The sequence below is a fragment of the Scomber scombrus genome, chromosome 5 (genome assembly GCF_963691925.1).
Source record: "Scomber scombrus chromosome 5, fScoSco1.1, whole genome shotgun sequence".
Classification (NCBI taxonomy): domain Eukaryota; kingdom Metazoa; phylum Chordata; class Actinopteri; order Scombriformes; family Scombridae; genus Scomber; species Scomber scombrus.
The window spans coordinates 31,030,656-31,054,407 of NC_084974.1; the positions used below are offsets into that span (position 1 = coordinate 31,030,656).

General features: G+C 42.1%; 2 protein-coding genes across 2 annotated transcripts in view; both read right to left on the minus strand.

Moving 5' to 3' along the window:
- Positions 1 to 697: 697 nt before the first annotated feature.
- Positions 698 to 23,752, minus strand: part of myo7aa (myosin VIIAa) — a 64,077-nt gene continuing 41,022 nt past the window's right edge. The window contains 31 exon segments of the mRNA XM_062418510.1: positions 698 to 790; positions 1,884 to 2,003; positions 2,101 to 2,184; positions 3,399 to 3,515; positions 3,642 to 3,827; positions 3,929 to 4,035; positions 8,177 to 8,264; positions 8,517 to 8,630; positions 9,122 to 9,227; positions 9,414 to 9,569; positions 10,267 to 10,420; positions 11,212 to 11,369; positions 11,869 to 11,993; positions 12,102 to 12,292; positions 13,033 to 13,202; positions 13,305 to 13,431; positions 15,070 to 15,187; positions 15,915 to 16,082; positions 17,176 to 17,403; positions 18,288 to 18,461; positions 19,040 to 19,159; positions 19,247 to 19,373; positions 20,043 to 20,170; positions 20,257 to 20,346; positions 21,200 to 21,376; positions 22,062 to 22,109; positions 22,111 to 22,215; positions 22,217 to 22,246; positions 23,000 to 23,050; positions 23,052 to 23,246; positions 23,339 to 23,446. Of these exon segments, the coding sequence (XP_062274494.1) occupies positions 698 to 790; positions 1,884 to 2,003; positions 2,101 to 2,184; positions 3,399 to 3,515; positions 3,642 to 3,827; positions 3,929 to 4,035; positions 8,177 to 8,264; positions 8,517 to 8,630; positions 9,122 to 9,227; positions 9,414 to 9,569; positions 10,267 to 10,420; positions 11,212 to 11,369; positions 11,869 to 11,993; positions 12,102 to 12,292; positions 13,033 to 13,202; positions 13,305 to 13,431; positions 15,070 to 15,187; positions 15,915 to 16,082; positions 17,176 to 17,403; positions 18,288 to 18,461; positions 19,040 to 19,159; positions 19,247 to 19,373; positions 20,043 to 20,170; positions 20,257 to 20,346; positions 21,200 to 21,376; positions 22,062 to 22,109; positions 22,111 to 22,215; positions 22,217 to 22,246; positions 23,000 to 23,050; positions 23,052 to 23,246; positions 23,339 to 23,446 (3,963 nt within the window).
- LOC133979994 (tripartite motif-containing protein 16-like) lies at positions 4,486 to 6,682 on the minus strand. The gene is made up of 2 exons (XM_062418553.1): positions 4,722 to 6,682; positions 4,486 to 4,637 (listed from the first exon to the last, which is right to left on the minus strand). The coding sequence occupies exon 1, from the start codon at positions 6,680 to 6,682 to the stop codon at positions 5,021 to 5,023; it is 1,662 nt and encodes a 553-aa protein (XP_062274537.1). The 3' UTR covers positions 4,486 to 4,637; positions 4,722 to 5,020.

Sequence of the window (23,752 nt, forward strand, 5' to 3'; positions counted from 1 at the left end):
CGATCATGTGTCAAACAGCCGTCGGATGTTACGATCACGTGTCGAACGGCCGTCAGATGTTACGATCACGTGTCGAACGGCCGTCAGATGTTACGATCACGTGTCAAACAGCCGTCAGATGTTACGATCATGTGTCAAACGGCCGTCAGATGTTACGATCATGGGACGTCGGATGTTACGATTACGTGTCAAACGGCCATCGGATGTTACGATTACCTGTCAAACAGCCGTCGGATGTTACGATCACGTGTCGAACGGCCGTCAGATGTTACGATCACGTGTCAAACGGCCATCGGATGTTACGATCACGTGTCAAACAGTTGTCTGATGTTATGTTCACGTGTCGTAAGATGTAAAGATCACGTGTCAAACAGCTGTTGGATGTTATGATCACGCTGTTAATCACCAGGAAGAAGAAAACATCTGGACGGAGCGTTTAGAGGTAGTCATCCTCACTGGACGGCTCATCCTCGTCCTCATGGTTGTAGTTGTAGCGGTTGTAATTGCTGGGTCCTTCTCCGGGATCGTCGCTGCTGACGGTCGAACTCTCCACGGTGACCTTTGACCCTTCTGAGCTAGCAGAAGGACTGCGGCTCATCCTCCACAGCTGGTTGGTGAAGGTCCGCCCCCAGCTGCAGTGCTGGCCAATGGGGCGCAAGAGCCGGATGAGCTCGGCGGCCTCCTGCCAGTAAGAAGTTCACTTGCTGTGGCCGCGCCCGGAGCGCTGCTTGTTCATGGTGGTCAACATCTGACTGATGTAGGAGGTCAGCAGGTCGTCCATCTTGTAGCCCTGAAAAGAAACGACTGCAGTTTAATCGTTATGTTAGAGTAGGGCTGGGCGATTATAGCTAAAATCTAAATCACGATTAATTGAACTTTTAACCTCGATTACGATTAATGAACGATTATCTCCACCCTTGATGAACAATTATGTATTTTCACAGTTTCTTTTGTTGTGTATTTTACACTGCTGCCCTGATGATCACTGGAGACAAATTCCTTAAAGATATGCAACCTTTACTGTCATGGCAACAGTGAACACCACGATTAATTGACATGAGCAAGATTAAGTCCATTAGAGTTTCTAAATGTCGGTTTCGATTATTTTTCGATTAATTGCCCAGCCCTAGGTTAGAGTTACGTTAATGTCACTGTTTGAGATTATTTCAAATTTAAAGCTGAAACTGTTTATTTTAATAATTCATCAGCAGATTATTTCTTTGAATAAACGTTTAGTAAAGCTGCAACGACTAGTTGTTTAATTTATTAACAGAAAATTAATTGCTATTTTTCCAATCAATTAATCACTTTTGAGCATTTTTTTATAGAAGAAAACGTCTTTAGTCCTCAACGATGGTAACTTAATATCTTCAGGTTATGGACGGTCGTTGGTACATCAATGAGTATTAGTAGTAAACTGTAGAACATTCAGTATGAGCATGAGTATTTGTCAGAAAATAACTACTATATTAAATTATTATTTATAACATAATTATATATTCTGTGCTGTACAACAAAAAGTGTGAAAACAGATACATTTGTGCTTTTTTCTCCAAAGATATTCTAAAATAGCCGGGGACAGATTTGTTGTTACTCAGAAAATATTCGAATTAATTGGATTACAGTGATATTTCATACTAACTGTTTTCTTTATTTAGTGTCACACGCTTTCAATCTTGTAATTAGTCATTGAGTCTGTTTAAATGGAGAAAAGTCGTCACTCTGCTGTTTGGTATCATCGTGTACACTGAACATGGATCAGAGGAAGCAGAGAGGAACACATTTCAGGCTTAAGACCAGTTAATTGGGACCAAAGGTGAATCTCCAATAGGTAAAATGCTGGTGTGTGTGTGTGTGTGTGTGTGTGTGTTGCAGTCACCCACCAGCGAAGTCTCACAGAGCAGTTTGCTTCCTCTGACCAGGTTTCCGATGGTGATGTGGAAGTAAGTGTTCCCGCTGCTCCAGTTGGAGATCTTGGTGAAGGGATGAGTGGTGAGGATGTCCTGCATTAAAGATTAATAAAAAATAAGTATAAACATAAAAAATATATATAAATGTTACATGCAGATTGAAGATTAATGATGATTTCACAACACGGACCTTCGTCTTCGGGTCGATGAGACTGACTCCGTGCTTGTTGATGGCGATCAGCAGGATTTCTGGGTAGTTTGGCTCTGTGGTTTGCTAAAGACAAAAAGACACATGTTTAATTTGTAATGATTCATCCTCCATCGTATCTTATTGTTAATAGATTTGTACACGCAGTAATGCAGCTTTAAAGTTTTATATATCTGCTTCAGACGATGTTTGAGACTAATCACGCAGTTCCACGTTTACTTTCCCAATAATATATATACCATGTTATTGTATATATACATTTTGTAATGGTTTTCGGTATTTAATGTGCTTTTACTGTAAGTGATAAGGGACAAAAGTCTTTTTACTTTGCAGAAATGTATTTAAAAGTTGAGTGAGTCAAATAGAGTGAATATCTTCCACTGTCTGCCTTCTTTATGTTACTATTGTTCCACCACAGCTAAACAGGAAAACAGTGTAGGGAGACAGATAGAAGACATTTAATATTAATAAGACTGTAAGGTTGAAAGATAGAAGACTTGATTTGACTCATTCAGACGGCTGAAGCGTCATATTAGCTTCAGATCAACTTTTAAATACATGTTTCCACAGAAGGAGGACTGTTGATTTAGTCCTCCATCACTTCCATTGTAAGTGTATTATGAAGGGATCTTCTAATGGTCAGTATGAACAGGAGGAATCATTACAGACAGACAAACAGACTTTAAAAGTGTATGAACCATAGACTGTATATAAGAAATGGACGCAACATCCGTGACGTCACCCATTGGTTTGTGGACTGCTGCTCGGAGGCCAATAGTATCGGATCTGAGCAGCGCCATCTTGAAAATGTCAGGTGCATGCCGGGAAAAGTAAAAACACGGATTCTACTTATATGGGCATCAGGAGGAGCATGAGGCGCCCTCCTGAACCTGTGAACCAATCAACCTGTCAATCACGACGTAGCCACGCCCTAATGCATACCCTGCTTTATCGTCACATATAAAATCAGGGAGGCCAAAATGTCCCAAATGAACATCATACTGCATTGAAGAAGGCTTTAAACTAGCGATTGAGACCATAAACACATTTTGAAAACGTTTACTGAGGTTAGAAACCAAGTGAAAAGTTGGTGAATTCTCCATTGACTTGTATAGAGACGGAAGTCCTTTTGACACCAAAACGGTCGCCCCCTGGTGGCCTTTTGATAGAATGCAGTTCAAAGTTACTTCCGCGTTGGCCTCATTTCAGAGGACCGGAACTCCCCGCCTGGTATTAACTCATCCTTTAACTGGTGTGAACAGGAAATGACTCAGACTTACCTTGACTTCAAAGAAGGCGGAGCCAAAGGTCGGCCATTTGTAGATGATCTTCAGGAACATCAGTTTGGCCTCTTCCCTCGATTTACCGGCCTGCTTGTTGAAGTACGCGACCACAGACTGTCATCACACACACACACATACACACACACACACACACAACATTAAATATTACATCAGGATTCAGTAAGATTGAAGAGAAAGGTTCATTACAAATATTGGAATATGACAGTTTGTGTTTTTTACTCTTTTCCAGTCGTCCGGTGAAAGCTGACGGATGAGATCCTGAGGAACCAGCTCCCGAAGCATCTTGGGAATTGTAGGAAAGTGGGATTTATCGTCCTCGAACTTGACTCGATAGATGAGCGCCGCCAGTTGGAAAACCTCTTCTCGTGAACACTTGTGGTAGCCGCGCAGGTATTTAGGCAGCTCCTAATCAGAGGAAGAAGATAATGTTAGCTTTAAAAACTCTCTGGTGTTTCTGTGTGTCAGGTGAAATAAAGATCTGCTCTCATAAACCTCATGAGACCGACCTGGTAATAGTGGAAGATGGAGTCGGCGAAGGAGTCCTTCCCTGGAACCGTGTTGGTCCACAACTTCTTCATGAAGAACACCTGATAGGTCAGAGAGGGAACGATTCCTGCACAGTGAAGGAAGACAGAGGGTTGAAGTTAGAGTCAGATTCAAGTTTATTCCATCAGGCCTTCATCATAGAAGTGAAATCCTGTAAAAATACTAGGAGGGGGGGTTAGACAGGGTGAGCATAAAGAAAAGTGACCTTTAGTTACTTCAGTTTGTGCTTTATTGATAAGATAAGTGGTATCTTTATTGACCCATTCAAATTGACAGCAGTACAGTGGCATGAACTTAACCGTCAACATTAATGTCAGTAAAGATCAATGATTACTGCAGAAGACAGAATAGAGGGATGAGTACCAAAATAGCAAATTACAAGTAAAAGTACTGCAGTATTATGAGTGATGTAGTATGCAGTATTACAGTAAAAGTACACAAGCTTTGAATAACAAAAAAAACACTTTGATCACTGTTGATAAAAAACCTGTTTATTAATTATTGAAGCTTCAGATTGTTCACACATCCAATCAGTAAAGTGTGATCAATGATTTCATGTTCAGATTGACTTCATCCACACAGTCAGTTAGTTTAACCCAGAATGTCAGCTATGTACAAGAACATCATTAATGATTATTATCATGATCATTACAGTTTGATTGAACATTTCTTTATGAATTTACAAAGTGATGAGAACAAAATATCTGTGATGAAGGAAGTTCTGCTGTTTTCTCTGTTTAAGAAACAACCGACACAAATACATCAATACAAACATGAAACTAACATTTAGAACAAAGAGAAGTTTCATCTGAAGAAATGTCAGTGAAGGTTAAAAACATGGTGATGAGCAGTGAGAGCCTCCATGGATAAAAACACACAGGAAAAAGTCACATTTAAAGAAACTGAACATATCAATGAAACATACATAAAGTAAACAAAGTGTTGAATATCACTATTAGCATGTCAGCTGATCTCTGAGCAGCTCAGAAACATGGAGACAAAAACATGAAGAATTACAACATCTGACACATGAAGTCTGAAATGACTTCTGTCTATTTCACTTCACACAACTCAGCTGTGGATCTATAACCAACATAAAGTCCAGCATAGAGAGGCTGAGTGAATGTGGTCTGGACTCTGTGGAGGAGAGTCATGGTTTTAGAGACGCTGTAGAAGGACAGAATACCTGCTCTGTGATCCAGGTACACTCCGACTCTGGAGGAACCAGGACCTGAGACGGGAGTTTCAATGTTGTTGAAGCAAAATACATACCTGTTAGGGTAACAAACTAAAGACCAGCATTTGTCATTACGTCCAAATGCAGATTCACTTCCTGCTCTGCTGATATTCTTGTATGCGACTGCTACCTCAACTCCTTCTCCGCTCTTCTCCACCTCCCAGTAACAACGTCCAGTCAGATTCTCTCTACTCAGGACCTGAGTATAATCAGTGAATCTGTCTGTGCGACTAGAATAAGAATGTGTTTGAAACATCCATTTTGCTTTTCTGTTCCCCTCAGATAATAACAGATTTGCGTGTGTTGTGTTTGGATCCAGAGTGATTTCACGTGAATATTTTAAGAACTCAGCTCTGGTCTTGGGTTCTGGTTCTGGCAGTAAAACGTCCCCTTTAGTCTCTCTCTGTGAGATGTTTGTCAATTTGTCCCTCAGGATGTCCTGTAGTAGATCTCTGAGCTCTGACACAGCTGCTGTCACATCCTCAAAGTATCTCAGAGGACGGATATTGATGCTGGATGAGTCTGTAGGTTCACTGAGTTGTGACACTGAGGGGTAGTTGTGTAGAAACTGGTTGTGATCCTCTGTGTGTGAGAGCTGCTTCAGTTCAGCGTCTTTCCTCTTCAGCTCAGTGATCTCCTGCTGCAGCTTCTCCTGAAGCTCTTTAACTCGACTCACTTCAGTTTCCTGCTGGGATCTGATCTGCTGCTTCACATCAGAGCTTCTTTTCTGGAGGAGACGGATCAGCTGAGTGAAGATCTTCTCACTGTCCTCCACTGCTTTATCAGCAGAGACACTGATGGCCTCCACCTCCTGTTGAAGCAGCTTCACATCTTTCTCTCTGTCCTGGATTCTCTGCTGGATGTTTAGTCGACTCACCTCGAGCTCTCTCTGCCTCTCAGTCCTTTCTGCTGCAGCTGAGACTGTGTCGTGGCCTTTATGTTCATCCACAGAGCAGAGATAACAGATAATCTGCTGATCAGTGCGGCAGAAAATCTCCATCAACTTATCATGACGCGAGCAGATGTTCTCCTGGAGCTTCTTGGAGGGCTCCACCAGCTTGTGTTTTTTAAATGTAGGTGATTCATAGTGAGACTGGAGGTGATTCTCACAGTAAGAGGCCAGACACTGCAGACAGGACTTGAAGGCTTTCAGCTTCCTCCCAGTGCAGAAATCACAGGCCACATCTTCAGGTCCAGCATAGCAGTGATCAGCAGGAGCAGCTTGGAGTCCAGTCTTCTTCAGCTGCTCCACTAAAGCTGCTAACATGGTGTTTTTCTTCAGGACAGGCCTCGGTGTGAAGGCCTCTCTGCACTGAGGGCAGCTGTAGATCTTCCTCTGATCCTCTCCATCCCAGAATCCTTTAATACAGCTCATACAGTAGCTGTGTCCACAGGGAAGACCCACCGGATCCTTCAGTAGATCCAGACAGATCACACAGGAGAAGGATTCTCGGTCCAGCTGATCTTTCTGCGCCATTTCAGCTCTCAGAGGCAACGACTGACTGAGTTTCACTTCCTGATAAATGAAACAGGTTTGATCTGTTCTGATCATGTGATCCTGCAGTGAATGCAGCCTGACAGCTCTGTGCTGCGTCACATGTTGGTTACACCCATCTACAAACTGTAAACCTGAAGGGAGAGAACAAGGAACTCTGATCTCAGAGTGGAGCTTGTTGTGTTTAAAGAACAGGGACGGTTATCATGACGAGGAGCCGCACTGTGGATTCAGTTAAAAGCTGCTCAACATTTAACTTTACTGCTATGTACAAATACTCCATTACAAGTAAAAGTACTGCAGTATTATGAGCGATGTAGTATGCGGTATTACAGTAAAAGTACTGCAGTATTATGAGTGATGTAGTATGCAGTATTACAGTAAAAGTAGTGGTTTGGTCCTCTGACTGATATATTATTATTATGACATCATTAGATTATTAATAGTGAAGCATCAGTGTTAGAGCAGCATGTTACTGTTGTAGCTGCTGGAGGTGGAGCTAGTTTACACTACTTTATATACAGTTAGCTAGTTTAGTCCAGTGGTTCCCAACTTAGGGGTGGGGCCCCTCCAAAGGGTCAGCAGATAAATGTGAGGGGTGGTGAGATGATTAATGGGAGAGGAAAGAAGAAAAAACTAAGTTCTGATACACAGATGTGTTTTCAGTTTTTGGACTTTTTCTCTAATCTTTGATGTTTGCTGAAATATTGGATCATTTGAACATTTATTGAAATGAAAGCATGTGAGAAGTTTAGAGGGAAAAATCACTATTAGGTGGAGCTGTTAACAACTCATAGACATCTGAAATGTGAGCCGACTACACACTGCTTTTTGGTTTCATCTTTAACAATGTGTTGTATTTTAAAAGCTTGTTATATTATCCATTGTGTCAAATCTGCATCTGAAAAGTAACTACAGCTGTCAAATAAATGTAGTGGAGTAGAAAGTACAATATTTCCCTCTGAGATGTAGAAAGTAGCATCACATGGAAATACTACAGTAAAGTACAAGTACCTCAAACTACTACAGTGAAGTACAAGTACCTCAAACTACTACAGTAAAGTACAAATACCCCAAACTGTACTACAGTAAAGTACAAGTACCTCAAACTGTACTGCAGTAAAGTACAAGTACCTCAAACTGTACTGCAGTAAAGTACAAGTACCTCAAACTGTACTGCAGTAAAGTACAAGTACCTCAAACTGTACTGCAGTAAAGTACAAGTACCTCAAACTGTACTGCAGTAAAGTACAAGTACCTCAAACTGTACTGCAGTAAAGTACAAGTACCTCAAACTGTACTGCAGTAAAGTACAAGTACCTCAAACTACTACAGTAAAGTACAAATACCCCAAACTGTACTACAGTAAAGTACAAGTACCTCAAACTGTACTACAGTAAAGTACAAGTACCTCAAACTGTAATACAGTGAAGTACAAGTACCTCAAACTGTAGTAAAAGTACTTTAGTTACTCACCGTCTTTAGCTGGTCTTGATTTCTTGATCCAGTCGGTCAAATGCCGAACGAAGTCAAAGAAGAAATCTCCTTCTGGCACGCTGATCACCTGCAGAACACGAACACACACACACACACACACACACACACACACACACACACACACACACACACACACACACACACACACACACACACACACACACACACACACACACACACACACACACACACACACACAGCCTGATGCTTTAGAGACCAAAAATCCTTTGAACCTAAACTTGAATAAATCTGATCTTTTTCTTTAACATCATTTAATCATTTAATCCTGACAGACATCACTTGACCTTTGACCTCTGACCTTGTCTGAGATCTTGACGAACAGACTGAATCCTTCAGGAGATTTGAGCAACAGTCTGGTCGAGATGTTCTGACAGAAATCCTTCGCTTTGGTGCTCGACTCCACCTCGAACGCCTGCCGGGTGTCAAATACACACATTAACACATGACATAAATAGTGTGTGTGTGTGTGTGTGTGTGTGTGTGTGTGTGTGTGTTTGTATGTGTTAGTATGTGTGTGTGTGTGTGTGTGTGTGTGGATGTGTGTTCTCGTGTGTGTGTGTTAGTATGTGTGTGTGTTAGTGTGTGTGGATGTGTGTTCTCGTGTGTGTGTGTGTAAGTGTGTGTTAGTGTGTGTGTGTGTATGTGTGTGTGTGTGTGTGTGTGTGTGTGTTTGTGTGTGTGTGTTAGTGTGAGTGTATGTGTGTGTGTTTTCGTGTGTGTGTGTGTGAGTGTATGTGTGTGTGTGTGAGTGTATGTGTGTGTGTGTGCGTGTGTGGATGTGTGTGGATGTGTGTTCTCGTGTGTGTGTGTGTGTGTGTTCTCGTGTGTGTGTGTGTGTGTGTTCTCGTGTGTGTGTGTGTGCGTGTGTGTGTGTGTGTGTGTGTGTGTGTGTGTGTGTCTCACCTCGTCCGTGTCGTCAGGGAAGTAGACTTTGTGGAAGATCTGTGTCGTCTTGTGTTGGATGGCCTCCACTTCCACCAGGTGAGGAGGGTACTTCCTGGATCCGTTTCTGTTACCGTGACAACCATGACATGAAAAAAACAGGCAGCGAGACAAAGTGTCAGTCAGAGAAAAAGACGAGACGGAGAAAATAAATGTCCTTCATGTTTTTGATTGACAGCTAAAGATTTTGTGATTTCTGCCGTCGTGACGCGTCAGACCGGACAGGTGACGCTCAGGTGAGATTCTGCGTTACCGTAGCGATTTGTGCAGCCGCTGCATGCAGTCTCCAGACAGCGGGTGGTGCTTCTTAGACTGGAGGAAGCGCTGGATGTGTGGCAGCAGCACGTTACTGGGAGGAAACAAACCAGAACACAACCACAGCAGCTCCCAGCCTTTCTCCTCACTGTACCTGCAGATTATAATCAGATTACAGAGATTATAAATGTAACAGATGACACAGATTTTTATAAAAGAAGTTAAAAACAGATTAGTGAAAAACAGGTTTGTGGACTGCTGCTTGGAAGCGAATAGTATCGGATCTGAGCAGCGCCATCTTGAAAATTTCAGGTGCATGCTGGGAAAAATAAAAACAGGGATTCTACTTATATGGGCATCAGGAGGAGCAAGAGGCGCTCTCCTGAACCTGTGAACCAATCAACCTGTCAATCACAACGTAGCCACGCCCTAATGCATACCCTGCTTTATCGTCAAATATAAAATCAGGGAGGCCAAAATGTCCCAAATGAACATCATACTGCATTGAAGAAGGCTTTAAACTAGCGATTGAGACCATAAACACATTTTGAAAACGTTTACTGAGGTTAGAAATCAAGTGAGAAGTTGGTGAATTCTCCATTGACTTGTATAGAGACGGAAGTCCTTTTGACACCAACACGGTCGCCCCCTGGTGGCCTTTTGATAGAATGCAGTTTGAAGTTACTTCCGCGTTGGCATCATTTCAGAGGACTGGAACTCCCCGCCTGGTTTTACTTCATCAGCCTGATCAATACTGGAGTTTTGGGAGCGATGCTGATACTGATATTAGAGAGTAAAGAATATGCATGTCATCTGTTATTAATCTGCACTGATCAGAGTTTATTACTGACTTGACGTGGTTGTCCGTCAGCTGTTTGAGGATCTGACAGTAGATCTCGTCTTTCAGAGGTTCGGCCTTCAGCGCTCCTTCAAAGATCTGGTCCGTCAGCTCGTTGACGGAGCGCGTACGTTTGGACGGGTAGTCGCCCATATACTTCATCATCGGTGGGAGGAAAAGTCAAGGACTAAATAAAAACACCTGATCAGCTTAAAAAAGCAGCAGAGAGAAAACATGATCATCTGATGTGAGGCAGAAAGTTTGTGTTAAACCTCCTGTTGTCCTCGAGTCAAGGAAGGAAGGGACGAAGAAAGAAGGAAAGGGGGGAGGGAGTAAGAAGGAAGGAAAGGAGGGCGGAAGAAGGAAGGAAAAGGGCGAGGAAGAAGGAAGGAGGAAGGGAGGAAGAAGAAAGTAAAGGAGGGAGGAAGAAGGAAGGAAAGGAGCGAGGGAGGAAGTAGGAAGGAAAGGAGGGAGGTAGTAAAAGAAGGAAGGGAGGAAGGAAGAAAAAGGGAAGGAAGGGAGGAAAGAAGAAAGAGGGAAGGAAGGGAGGGAGGAAGGACGGAGGAAATAAGGAAGGAAGGAAGGTAGGAGGGGGGAGGAAGGAAGGAAAGAAGAACAGAGGAGAGAATTTAGGGGGGAGGAAAGAAAGAGAGAAGAAGGGAGGGAGGAAGGAAAGGAAGGAAGGAAGGAAGAAAATGGGAGGAAGGAAAGAAAGAAGGAACAGTCAGAAGAGATGGTGTCAGTTTGACCCGGGAGGAAACGACAGGAGGGTTAAATATTTAATTCATATTTAACAAACTCCAGAAAGGAAAAGTTAAGAGTAGTTTTTGACTTTTTTATTCTTCTTACTTTATAAATATTGTAAAATATGACAAAATATAAAATCAGTTCCATGATAAAAGTATGTATATTTGGTAATAATAACTTGTTATTAAAGCTTCTGCAGGTTAAAGGATATCTATGAAGGACATGCAGGCGTCCTGAGCGAGCTCCTCGTGGTTCACGACTTTCTTCAGCAGCGGCAGTTTGAGCGGCTCTCGGGTGCAGCTCCACATTTTGTCCTTCCCACGATTCTTAGTGACCATCACTCTGCTCAGCGTGTGCTTGGGAGGAGGCCTGAAGAGGAAGAGGAGGAGGAAGAGGAGGTAAGAGTGAAGAAATGTATCTCACAACATGCGGCTGCACAGGACTCAAAGTGTCAGTATGTCCAGGTGTTTGATATGTGAGTGATGATTAAAATAAGAGAATAAATGTGGCTGTAAATTTAAAATAAAGTAGAGAACAAACTCTGATGTTGAAGAAGAAGAAGTGAGTTTTAATACGTGTGAGTGAGTGTGTGTGTGAGACTTTATCCACTTTCAGGGCCACTAACCAGACTAACTGAAGATAATTGGGGACAAAAGTTGTGTCTCTAATTGTGAAAAGCTGATTTTTGAGTCAGTGACTATATTTTGGGTTGGGTTCAGTCTCCAGGAAATGAATGTAAGTCTATGTATAGTCCCAAAAGTGACCTAGGACACTGTGTGTGTGTGTGTGTGTGTGTGTGTGTGTGTGTGTGTGTGTGTGTGTGTGTGTGTGTGTGTGTGTGTGTGTGTGTGTGTGTGTGTGTGTGTACCTGAAGTAGTCTAATGAAAACTCCTCCAGTGTGTACGGCTTCATCCGGTCATCGCTCTCCGGCAGGACGATCTGCGACGCTCGCACCGACTCCTGCCGCTGGTCGGGCGTCATGGTTACCAGCGCCTGATTGGTTGGATCATCATCATCATCATCATCATCATCATGAAATTAAACTGTTACAGAAAGTAATGAAGTACTAAAGCTTTAAAGACGTCTAACTTTTCTTCTCACCACTATCTCCTGCGGCGGTCTCGTCACGGTCGGCAGGACGTAGACGCAGTCGGCGGGGAAATCTCCTCTCTGATTGGTCCGTGCGTTGATGCCGTGCGCCCAACCGGAGGTGAGCACCTGCTCGCCGGTGTCCTGGTCCAACAGGATCAGGTCTCCCTTCAGGAAGCTCAGGAACGTGGACTGCTCCCCGACTGCCAAAGAAACACAGTGAGAGACGATGAACTGCAGCTAATGATTAACTTTCATTATTGATTATATATCAATTTATTAATTAGTTGTTTGGTCCTTAAAAAGCTCAAGATGTAACCTGAAAAGTCTCAAAGATGTTTAATTTAGTGTCACTGGCTCTAGAAAAATATTTTAGAAGTTAAGAACCAGTTAATTAACATTAACAAAAAACTAACTGATTGATTATCGTCCTCAGATTGATTAACTGTGACTGAATCAGCAGCTTCACTAAAGGAGCAATGCAACATTTTATCTGCTACAGTATTAAAAGAATACAACTAAACATGTTTCTTCATTATTCTTAATTTAATTTATATTTAATTTACTTCTTTAATGTCTCATAAAGTTAAAAGAAGTAATGAAACTACAGAAATATTTGAATCCTTTGGTTTAAATAAGTAAAGAATAATATATATTATATATATTAATGATAATCCCAATAAAGCTGTAAAATATGATATATAGCAGATTAAATGTCTTTATTTCATTGTTTTAGGTGCAGTTACTTATTATATTACTGGCAAAAAGTTATTAGTCGTTATATTACTATATTTACCTATTTTTTATCTATATTAAATCTATATTACTATATATTACATTAAAAAACAGGCTAATTTATAAGGTTTATCGGTCGTTATTATTACGTTATTTGCTGCTACAGGGTAAACAATAAAAGCCTGTACTGGGATTGTTGGGGACTCACTGGGGTTCGGGTTGTCCTGCAGCGCCACCACGAACTTGGACCTCTTCCTCAGACCTTCGAGGAACGTCACCACTAAGTCTCGGATGTCCTCGGCGTTGTTGGAGGTGAAGGTGTACTCTTCTCCTTTGATGGTGGCCAGAATGAAGCTCTGACCCTGCAGCTTTCCTCCACTGAAAAAAAGAACAACGATAGAAACGTATATCAAGCGTTTTCTTGCTCTGACTTTAATCGTATTAAACATTTCTGACTACATTTCCCAGCATGCACCTCACCTGCTGCTGGAGACCGCAGTGATTTCTGGGAAGGAAAGCTCTAAGAGGACTTGTTCCTGCTCGTCTACGAAATAAACGCCGGTCCAGTTAACGGCGACGATCAGGTCGTTTTTAGGAAGGCTCGGACCTGAAAGAGAGAGAGAGACAGAGAGAGAGAGAAGGAGAGAGGGAGGGAGAGAGAAGGAGAGAGAGAGAGAGAGATAGTGAGAGAGAGACAGAGAGAGAGAGACAAAGAAAGAGAGAAAGAGGGAGAGAGAGACAGAGAGAGAGACAGAAAGAGAGAGCGAGAGAAAGAAAGAAAGAGAGAGAGAGAGAGAAGGGGAGAGAGAGTCAAAGAGAGAGACGGAGAGAGAGCATGGACGCAAAGATTAATTATCACCTTAATTAATAGTGTTGAGTTTGTTTTACAGCATCTGAATATACAAAACTATGACATTTGTCTTTTGTGAAGCTGTAATTTAAAAGGCAGTAAAACATTAAATTAATAAGAGAGAATAATGTTTCCAATAATGATAATAATCCAATAATGTTGTAATACTCGTTTCACCCACCAGAGGGCATTCATATATCTAGAGATCTCATTACCTGAGTTTATACAGACATAATTTTGCTCCTTAATTTATTTATTTTTAAATCTGTGAAACAAGTGATGGGTTAATTTTTTTCTAATTTTCTGAGCATTTATTTGTGTAATACTTGTTTCAGCCACAAGGGGGCCACAAATGCACCACTACACTAAGCACTGAAAGCTTTCATGTTTTCTTCCAGGTGAGTTTTAATTAGTCGGTGCACTCTAAACACAAAGTATATTAATTGTGTTTTATCAAGTTATGTAACATTACTGTCTTGTCTTTCTTTTGGTTATAAATGTATTTTAATTAACATAATAATAATCTGCAGAGAAAAGAATTTAAATCAGATTCAGACATTACATCTTTCTTCCAATCAGTAACATTTTGTGGATGCAAATAATCAGTTTGACTCTTCACACTGATAAAGGTTTTATGTTGCGTGTGTTCTTTCTCTTCTTCCTCCTCTTCCTTCATTCCATTCTTTCTTTCTCCTCCTACTTCTTGTACTTTCTTTCTCTTTTTTCTGTCTTTCTCCTACTTCTTGTTCTTTCGTTATTTCTTTCTGTCTTTCTCTTCTTCCTCTGCTTTCTTTCTTTCTTCCTCTTTGTTCTTTCTTTCTCCTCCAACTTTTTGTTCTTTCTGTATTTATTTCTTTTTTCTTTCTTTCTTTCTCTTTTTTTCTTTCTTTCTCCTCCAACTTCTTGCTCTTTCTCTTCTTCCTCTGCTTTCTTTCTTTATTTCTTTACTCTTACTTCTTGTTCTTTCTTTCTTTCTTTTTTTCTCTATGTTGCAGTGTTTTTCAATTTTGTAAATTTCCTGCACCAATAAATCAACTGTTTAAACAGTCCTCAGAGTTTATTAACAGTAATAAAAAGTTAAGAATAAAATGTTGAAAATACACAAATGAGCTTCTGATTATGTTGCATTTCATAATAAATAAAATAGTTAGATAATGAAGGTTTTTGCATCTTGTTGCATTCATGACATGATGTTAAAATACAAGAAGGAACAAGCAGATAAAGCAGGTAGAATTAAAAATACTACCTTAAAAATGCATCTTTATGTTTCAGTTCTCTTATAAAGTTTTGTGTCTATCAGAAACAGATTTTTTTAAATATTTCGAACCTCCAGAAGCGTTCGACGTGACTGGATATTTAATAACTTGTGTTAAAAAAGAGGAAGCAGAGTCTCACCTGAGAACTTGAAGGCTTCGTAGAAACGAGAGAAGAGCAGAGGCCATTTGTGACGAGAGAAGTCGACTACTTCCTCCTTCACCTTCTGAGGGTCGAACCTCTTCTGGGTGTAAATGCCCTGAAGACACACACACACACACACACACACACACACACACACACACACACACACACACACTTTACTCAATAAAGCACCATATCAACTAGTTTGGCATGATCTTACATTATAACTTTATATTAAATAAAGGTAATGGAATACTATTGTTCTAAATATTACATTTACTCTGGTAACCATGGAGATCAGGAACCTCACTGCTTTACTTCTTTCTTTCTTTCTTTCTTTCTTTCTTTCCTTCTTTCTTTCTCTTCTGTCTTTCTTTCTTTCTTCCTACTTCTTGTTCTTTCTCTTCTTCCTTCTGCTTCTTGTTCTTTCTTTCTTTCTCCTCCAACTTCTTGTGCTTTCTCTTCTTCCTTTCTTTCTTTCTCGTTCTCTCTTGATTTCTTTCTTTATCTTTTTTTTCTTTCTCTCTCCTCTTACTTCTTGTTCTTTCTGTCTTTATCTTTTTTCTTTCTTTCTTTCTCTCTCTTCCTACTTCTAGTTCTTTCTTTCTTTCTCTTTGTTCTTCCTCTGCTTTCTTTCTTTTATCTCTTCTCCAACTTCTTCTTCTTTCTCTTCTTCCTTCATTCCTTTCCAATTATTCATCTTACCTTATTTATCTCTGATAAAGTAAATAACACAGAACCCTGAGGAACACCACATGAAAGGTCTATAATTGATTTAAACATATTATTATTAAAACTAAACTTTCTAAACAGATGAACTCGTGTTATTTGCAGACTCGAACCTTTTTGTGTGCGGCCATGATGACGTGAGCCCATTTCTCCACCGTCCTGGAGGAGCTGATCTCTCTGTCGGGGATGTAAGAGGGGATGAGGCTCAGCAGCCGCTCCAGCAGGATCTCTGAACCGTAATCTACGTAATACTGCTGAGAGGCCAGCTCCGCTAAATCATCCTGAAGGAGGGAGAGAGAGAGAGAGAGAGGGAGAAAGAGAGAGGGAGAGAGAGAGAGAGGGAGAGAGAGAGAGAGAGAGAGAGAGAGGGAGAGGGAGAGAGAGAGAGATAGATAAACAGAAGCAGACGAAGGAGAGGAGGGTTTATAAAACATTATTATTAGCTTTATTAACCTTTTAACCCTTTAACTACTGTTTATATTCTGACTCATAATTAGACTCTACACTGATTCACATTCATTAACCCTCTGTCAGTCATTAATAAAAGTTTAATTACTCCTTTATGAAGCTGTCAAAGAGCAAACAGAGTGTATTATATTTATTAATGGGGAAAAAAGACATTCACAATCACTATATTATAGTCCAGGAGTCCAGGTTTTCAATTTTTTTTAATAAACTGGACTTTTTTGAATACATTTGGACATTTGCATTTATATAAATGTGTGTCAGCTGCTGCATTTTATTCCATTTTTTGTATATTCGGGGTCACACGAGGAAAAGTCCAACTCTAATAGAAATGTATGAATGTTTATAGAGTATTTTTAAGCTGTACTCTGGCTCCTAGTGATAGTTAGAGTTGCTAACAGGACTTTTAATGGAGCTAATTTGCCAAAATTGTTAAAAAATAAAGAGTCCAATACCAACATTTACCCAACTGACATTAGAGGAGCTTTTATGGGGGTTTTGACATCCTGATGGTCATTTTATTGTTTCCCAAATAGACCAAATATGAATATGTTGATGTTTCAAAACTCGTCTTTTCAAGCAGTCGGTCATATTTTTTTATTTTAATGTTGTGTATATATACTATATGTTATAAGTGCATTTTATTGTTATATACATTTGTATTTAATTTTTTGTTTTTTTCTTATATCACTATCTTTTTGAGCTGCTGTACAGTAGCAATGAATTGTCCCCACTGTGGGATCAATACATTTATCTTATCTTATCTTAATTATTACTGAGGTGGAGGTGATGTTAAAATCATCCAAAACCACTGTTTTATCTTCTGTTTTATTAGAGAAAGATGACGTCCAGCTACTCTCTACTACATTTAAATTAAACACCCCCCCAAGGAGAGAAAGCAGCTCTCACCCTGTCGCAGCGGTACTCTCCGAACTTGACCCCCCTGACGGTTTGCTGGTAGATGAGGTTGGTAGCGACCTGATCGTCGGAGGGAGAATGCCACGGAGTGAAGATCTCCTTCCTGAAGAACAGTCTCCAGGGAGCGTTCCTCTCCTGGGCGCCCTGCTCCTTAGCGTACTGCTCACACTGAGACACGGCGTCCATCACGTGGTCGTTACCGCTGCCTAGAGACGAGACCTGGGGGGAGGGGAGAGGGGGGGGGAGGAGAGGCGTTCACTGACAGTCAGAACAATCAGTGTTTAGTTTAGTTATAATAGAGAATTATTAATACTTTAAACCAGGAGAGTTAAACTCATCTATATTCAAGGGCCGGATCATTAAAACAGAGGAAGGAAGGAAGGAAGGAAGGAAGGAAGGAAGGAAGGAAGGAAGGAAGGAAAGACAGGTGGAAGGAAGGAAAGGAGGGAGGAAGGAAGGAAGGAAGGAAGGAAGGAAGGACGGAAGGAAGTAAGGAAGGAAAGACAGATGGAAGGAAGGAAGGAAAGAAAGGAAGGAAGGACAGACGGATGGAAGGAAAGAAGGAAGGAAGGAAAGATGGAAGGAAGGAAGGGAGGAAGGAAAGACAGATGGAAGGAGGGAAGAGAAGGAAGGAAGGAAGGATGGAAGGAAAGACAGATGGAAGGAAAGAAGGAAGAGAAGACAGGAAAGAAGGTAAGGTAAGGAAGGAAGGAATGAAGGAAGAGAAGAAAGGAAAGAAGGAAGCAAGGAAGGAAGGAAGAGAAGACAGGAAAGAAGGTAAGGTAACTTTATTTGTACCTGAAGGTAGATTTGGCAGAAAGAAGAAAAAAAAAGAAAGAAAGAAAGAAAGAAAGAAAGAAAGAAAGAAAGAAAGGACAAATGGAAGGAAAAGAAGACAGGAAGGAAAGTGGACCGGATTGGACTCCTCGGCGGCCCAGTTCTGGCCCTCAGGCCTCATGTTTGACCCCTCTGCTTTAAACTCTCTTTTACATTTGTATCATTTTAATTTTCTCTTTATTATTTTCTTTTATATAATTTTATATTTTAAATCTTAAATCTTGTTTTTAATAACTAGGTCCTGGTTCTGGTTCTTTTTGACCCACCTTGTCAAACAGAGCGATGTAGAGCGAGAAGCCGAACCGATCCCTCAGGTTGATTTTGTCGGACAGAGCGTCGCAGAGCTCTTTGGCCGTCGTAGCCGAGTCCGTCAGCAGAGTTTTAGTCGTTCCGTCCATGAACGTCACCGGCAGCATGATCGGCTTCTTTGATTTGGTTGCCTGGAGACGAGATTACAGACGGTCAGTCGACTCGTGTGTGTGTGTGTGTGTGTGTATGTGTGTGTATGTGTGTGTTTGTGTGTGTGTTTGTGTGTGTGTGTGTGTGTTTGTGTGTGTGTCTGTGTGTATGTGTCTGTGTGTGTGTGTGTGCTTCTGTGTGTGTGTGCGTCTGTTTGTGTGTGTGTGTCTCTGTGTGTGTGTGTGTGTGTCTGTGTGTGTGTGTCTCTGTGTGTGTGTGTGTGTCTCTCTGTGTGCGTGTGTGCTTCTGTGTGTGTGTGCGTCTGTTTGTGTGTGTGTGTGTGTGTGTGTGTGTCTCTCTATGTGCGTCTCTCTGTGTGTGTGTGTGTGTGTGTGTGTGTGTGTTCTATCTGTGTGTGTGTGTGTCTCTCTGTGTGTGTTTGTGTGTGTGTCTGCTCTCTGTGTGTGTGTGTGTGTGTGTTCTATCTGTGTGTGTGTGTCTGTGTGTGTGTGTGTGTGTGTGTCTCTGTGTGTATGTCTTTGTGTGTGTGTGTGTGTGTGTGTGTGTGTGTGTGTGTGTGTGTGTGTATGTGTGTGTGTGTGTGTGTGTGTGTGTGTACCTGCAGCTCCAGCCAGGACGGAGGTTGTGTTCTGGTCCCGTTAACGAAGGTCCGTCTGAGTCTCTCCTCGCAGTACGGAGCGTAACCCGGCGGCCCGCTGCTGATGAAGTTCCTCAGATACTAAACACACACACACACATTTAAATCTTTAAAAGGTAAGTCACTAAAAATGACAAACGCATCATAGATTGACCTTTGACCTCTGACCTTGACGAACTTGTCCGACGGGGCGAAGCAGCCGACACACAACGAGATGAGGATCCAACCGCGAGCGTGAGAACTTTTAGACGGATTCTGACTGAGCTGCTTACAGATCTGACAGTAGATCTCATCCCTAACACACACACACACACACACACACATTATACACACATTATACACACACACACACACACAGATAGAATACACACACACACACACATTATACACACACACACACACACAGAGAGACACACACACACACACATACAGAGACACACACACAAACACACACACACACACAGAGACATGCACATACAGAGACACATACACACACACACACAGACACACACATACACACACACACACACAGACACACACATACACAAAGACACACACACACACATACAGAGACACACACACACACACACACAGACACACACACAGAGAGACACACAGACATTTTTTTAAATTATGAATGTAAATCTTTTTGTGTGTGTGTGTGTTATATCTGTGTGTGTGTGTTTATAATGTGTGATCTATCTGTGTGTGTGTGTGTATAATGTGTTTGTGTTTATAATGTGTGTATAATGTGTGTGTGTGTGTGTGTGTGTGTATAATGTGTGTGTGTGTGTGTGTGTATAATGTGTGTATAATGTGTGTGTGTGTATAATGTGTGTATAATGTGTGTATAATGTGTGTGTGTATAATGTGTGTGTATAATGTGTGTACATTGTGTGTGTTTGTGTATAATGTGTGTATTGTGTATGTGTGTATAATGTGTGTACATTGTGTGTGTGTGTACCTCAGAGCGGGTCTCAGGATGCCGTTGCCGATGATGAAGTGAAGTTTTTCCAGGTTGGACGTCGGCCGGTCCTCCAGCATGCTGTTGCCATGGAGACCGTACTCTCCATCGTTGAGGCGTTTCGTGACCTAAAACACACACACACACATCGGTCAGTTTAACGACGTCGTCGCTCGGAGACGAAACCGAGTCTCACCTCCGAACGTCGTCTCACCTCCTCCGTGATCTTTGACTTCTTCTTCAGAGTCAGAGAGACGAGTTTGTGTCGGACGCTGTTCTTCTTGTGAACGTCAGACTGAGGAAGCTGCATCTGGAGGAGAGGAGGGAAGGTAGGAGGGATTTAGGATTTATAAGAAAAATGTTAAATTAAATAAATAAGAAAGAATAAAGGAAGTTTAATAAAAGTTAAGAGTAAAAACCAGGTTCACAAAGATTAAAAAGACAAAAAAGATAAAATAAATATATAAAATATAATGTAATAAAATAATTAAAAAAGATTAAAAATATCAATAAGAAAAAAATATATAGAATGATAAACTTAAATAAATAATAAAACAAACATAAAATAAAGTAGAACTCAACTTCTAACAAGTTTTAAAAAATTATAAAAAAGTATAAATAAATTATACTTTAATTAATTAAACTCCTCTTCCTCCTCCTCCTCCACCTCCTCCTCTTCCTCCCCTCCCCCACCTCCTCCTCTTCCTCCTCTCTTCCTCTTCCTCCACCTTCCTCCTCTTCTTCCTCTCTTCCTCTTCCTCCTCCTCTCCTTCCTCCTCCTCCTCCTACTCTTCCCCCTCCCTCATCCTCTTCCTCATCCTCTCCTCCTCCTCCTCTCCCCCTCTCCTTCTTCCTCCTCCTCTTCCTCCACCTCCTCTTTTCCCTCCTCTCTCTCCCCCTCCTCCTCTCTCTCCACCCCTCCTCCCCCCCTCCCCTCCTCCTCCTCCTCTTCCCCTTTCCTTCTTCCTCCTATTCTCTTCCTCACCCTCCTCCTCCTCCTCTTCTTCTCCCTTCCTCCCCCTCCTCCTCTTCCTCACCTCCCCCTCCTCCTCCTCTCCCCCCTCCTCTTCCTCCTCCACCTCTTCCTCCTCCTCCTCCTCTTCCTCACCCTCCTCCTCTCCCTCCTCCACCTCTTCCTCCTCCTCCTCTTCCCTCACCTCCCCCTCCCCCTGCAGCGCCTGCAGTTCTCTCTTGTACGTCTTCTTGCCGAGCGTCTCGTAGATTTTGGTCATGACTGGAATCTTCTCGCTGCCGTCGCTGATCGCCGTGTGATACTTCGGCTCCGGTAAATCTCCCATGAACCTCAGAACCGTGATCCACACCGCCAGGGCCGCCTGAGGGGGGGAAGGGGGGGGGGGGGAATAAAAGTTAGTGTGTTGTTGGCTTCCTGACTTACTTTAAAAAAAACGAGAGATAGAAAGTCTGAGAGAGGAGAGTCAAGTAGTAGCTGGGAGACTGTATAGCGGCATTATTAAATGATCAAACAACGGGTGAAGTTCTTCTCCTCTCCTTCCTCCTCCTCGTCCTCATCCCTCCTCCTCTTCCTCCTCCTCTCCCTCACCCTCTTCCTCTCCTTCCTCCTCTTCCTCTCCCTCCTCCTCATCCTCTCCTTCCTCTCTTCCTCCTTCTCTTCCTCTCCTTCCTCCTCCTCTCTGCCTCCCCCTCATCCTCTCCCTCCTCCTCCTCCTACTCTTCTTCTCCTTCCTCCTCCTTTTCCTCTCCTTCCTCCTCCCTCCTCCTCCTCTCCCTCTCCTCCCCCTCCTCTCCCTCCTCCTCCTTCTCTCCCTCCTCCTCCTTCTCCTCTCCTTCTCCTCTCCTTCCTCCTCCTCTCCCTCCTCCTCTCCTTCATCCTCCTCTCCCTCCTCCTCCTCCTCCTTTTCCTCTTCCGAGTCAAGTAGTGCTAGAACTGTATAGCGCCATTATTAAAATGATCAAACACTCAGTGAAGTTCTCAATGAAACAGAAGTTGTTGTTGTTGTCATGGCAACATATCTTCTAGGTTACATCACGTCGACCTACCAGCTGGTCTCCTTCGTCGTCGTGGAACAGCAGCGGCTGTTTGAGCGGGCCGGCGGACGTAGGTGTGCGTCGTGGTTCCCTGGAAGTAGGTGGCGGCGTATTTTGCGAACTTGTACTCGGACAGATCTTCCTCTTCATCGTCCTCGGGAAGAGGAAAGAGCCTCGTCCAGATCTTCCTCCTCCAGCTCGTGATGCGTTCGCCTCCAAATCCTGAAGAAGAGAAACAGCTTCAGTCCAGATGTGATGATTTAATTTAATGAGACGTTAAAGCAGCGTGAAGATTAATAAGTTACCGATTACTAGTTACTCTGTTTAAAATAAGTAGTGTAACTATTGACCTCTCCCTCTCCTCTTCCTCTCCCTCCTCCTCTCCTTCTTCCTCTCCTCCTTCCTCCTCCTCTTCTCCTCTCCTCTCCCTCCTCCTCTTCCTCCTCTCCTTCTCCTCTGCCTCCTTTTCCTCTTCCTCCTCTTCCTTTCCCTCCTTTTCCTCATCTTCCTCCTCTTCCTCCCCTCTTCCTCCTCCTCTTCCTCTCCTCTCCTTCTTCCTCCTCCTCCTCCCTCTTCTTCCTCTCCCTCCTCTTCCTCATCTTCTTCTTCCTCCTCTCCTCCTATTCTTCCTCTCCCTCCTCTTCCTCCTCCTCTCCCTTCTCACCCTCCTCTTCCTCCTCCTCTCCCTCCTATTCTTCCTCTCCCTCCTCTTTCCTCCTGTTCCTCCTCTCCCTCTCCTTTGTAATCATCAACATTTTCATCAGTAACTGTAACAGATTATTTTGTAGTTAAATTACGTAATGCCGTTACACTGAACTAGTTATCTTTATTTTATGAGACTGATTTTTATGTGAGTACTTTGTCATTTTTTCTCTCTCTCCCTCTCGGCCGGCCTCGGGTTGACCTTTGCCGCCTCTGCAATCTACATTAGTGGATTTCGTGGTTCTAACATCTTTCCGTCGTCTCACCTCGAATCCGGCAGGAGCTTGTCCTTCTTGTCCCCGGGAAGGAGCTCGACGTTCCCAGGAAGCCGAACATCTTGTCCACCATGTCGGAGTCGTTGACGGGCTCCAGACGAGCTTTCTCCATCTGCTCCACCATCTCCTTCTTCCTCCGAGCTTCCTCCTTCTCTCTCTTCTCTCAGCGCTCCGCGTCCTCTTTGGCCGCGTCCTCTTTGGCCAGCTGAGCCAGACGCTCCTGGAGATAAAAACACGACGGTTAGAAACTAGGAAGTAATAATAATAATAATAATAATGATCGAGGTGGTTTTATCTCTGTCGGACTCGTACCTGGTGTTTGCGCTCGGCCTCGGCCTTCGCTCTCTTCGCAGACATCTGGTTTCTCAGTTTTGCTTCTTCAGCCAGACGCAGCTTCTCCGCCTCGAGCCTCCTGCGATACTGAGAGGAGACAGACAGGAAACACTGTTAAAAACAATAATAATAATAATAATAATAATAATAATAATAAAAATACAATTACTACTAACAATAATAGTAATAAAATAATAATAATAATAATAACAACAATAATATACATTTAATAAAAATAAAATATAATAATAATGATAATTATAGTAATGATACTAACAATAATATTAATAAATATTTTATATAATAATTATTATTATATAAAAATAGTAGTACTAAAACAACAGTAATAAAATAATCATAATATTATAAAATAATAATAACAAGCAGAATGTA

Excerpts from the sequence above, each read along its gene's own strand:
- LOC133979994 (XM_062418553.1), bottom strand. The coding sequence starts at position 6,682 with ATGGCGCAGAAAGATCAGCTGGACCGAGAATCCTTCTCCTGTGTGATC.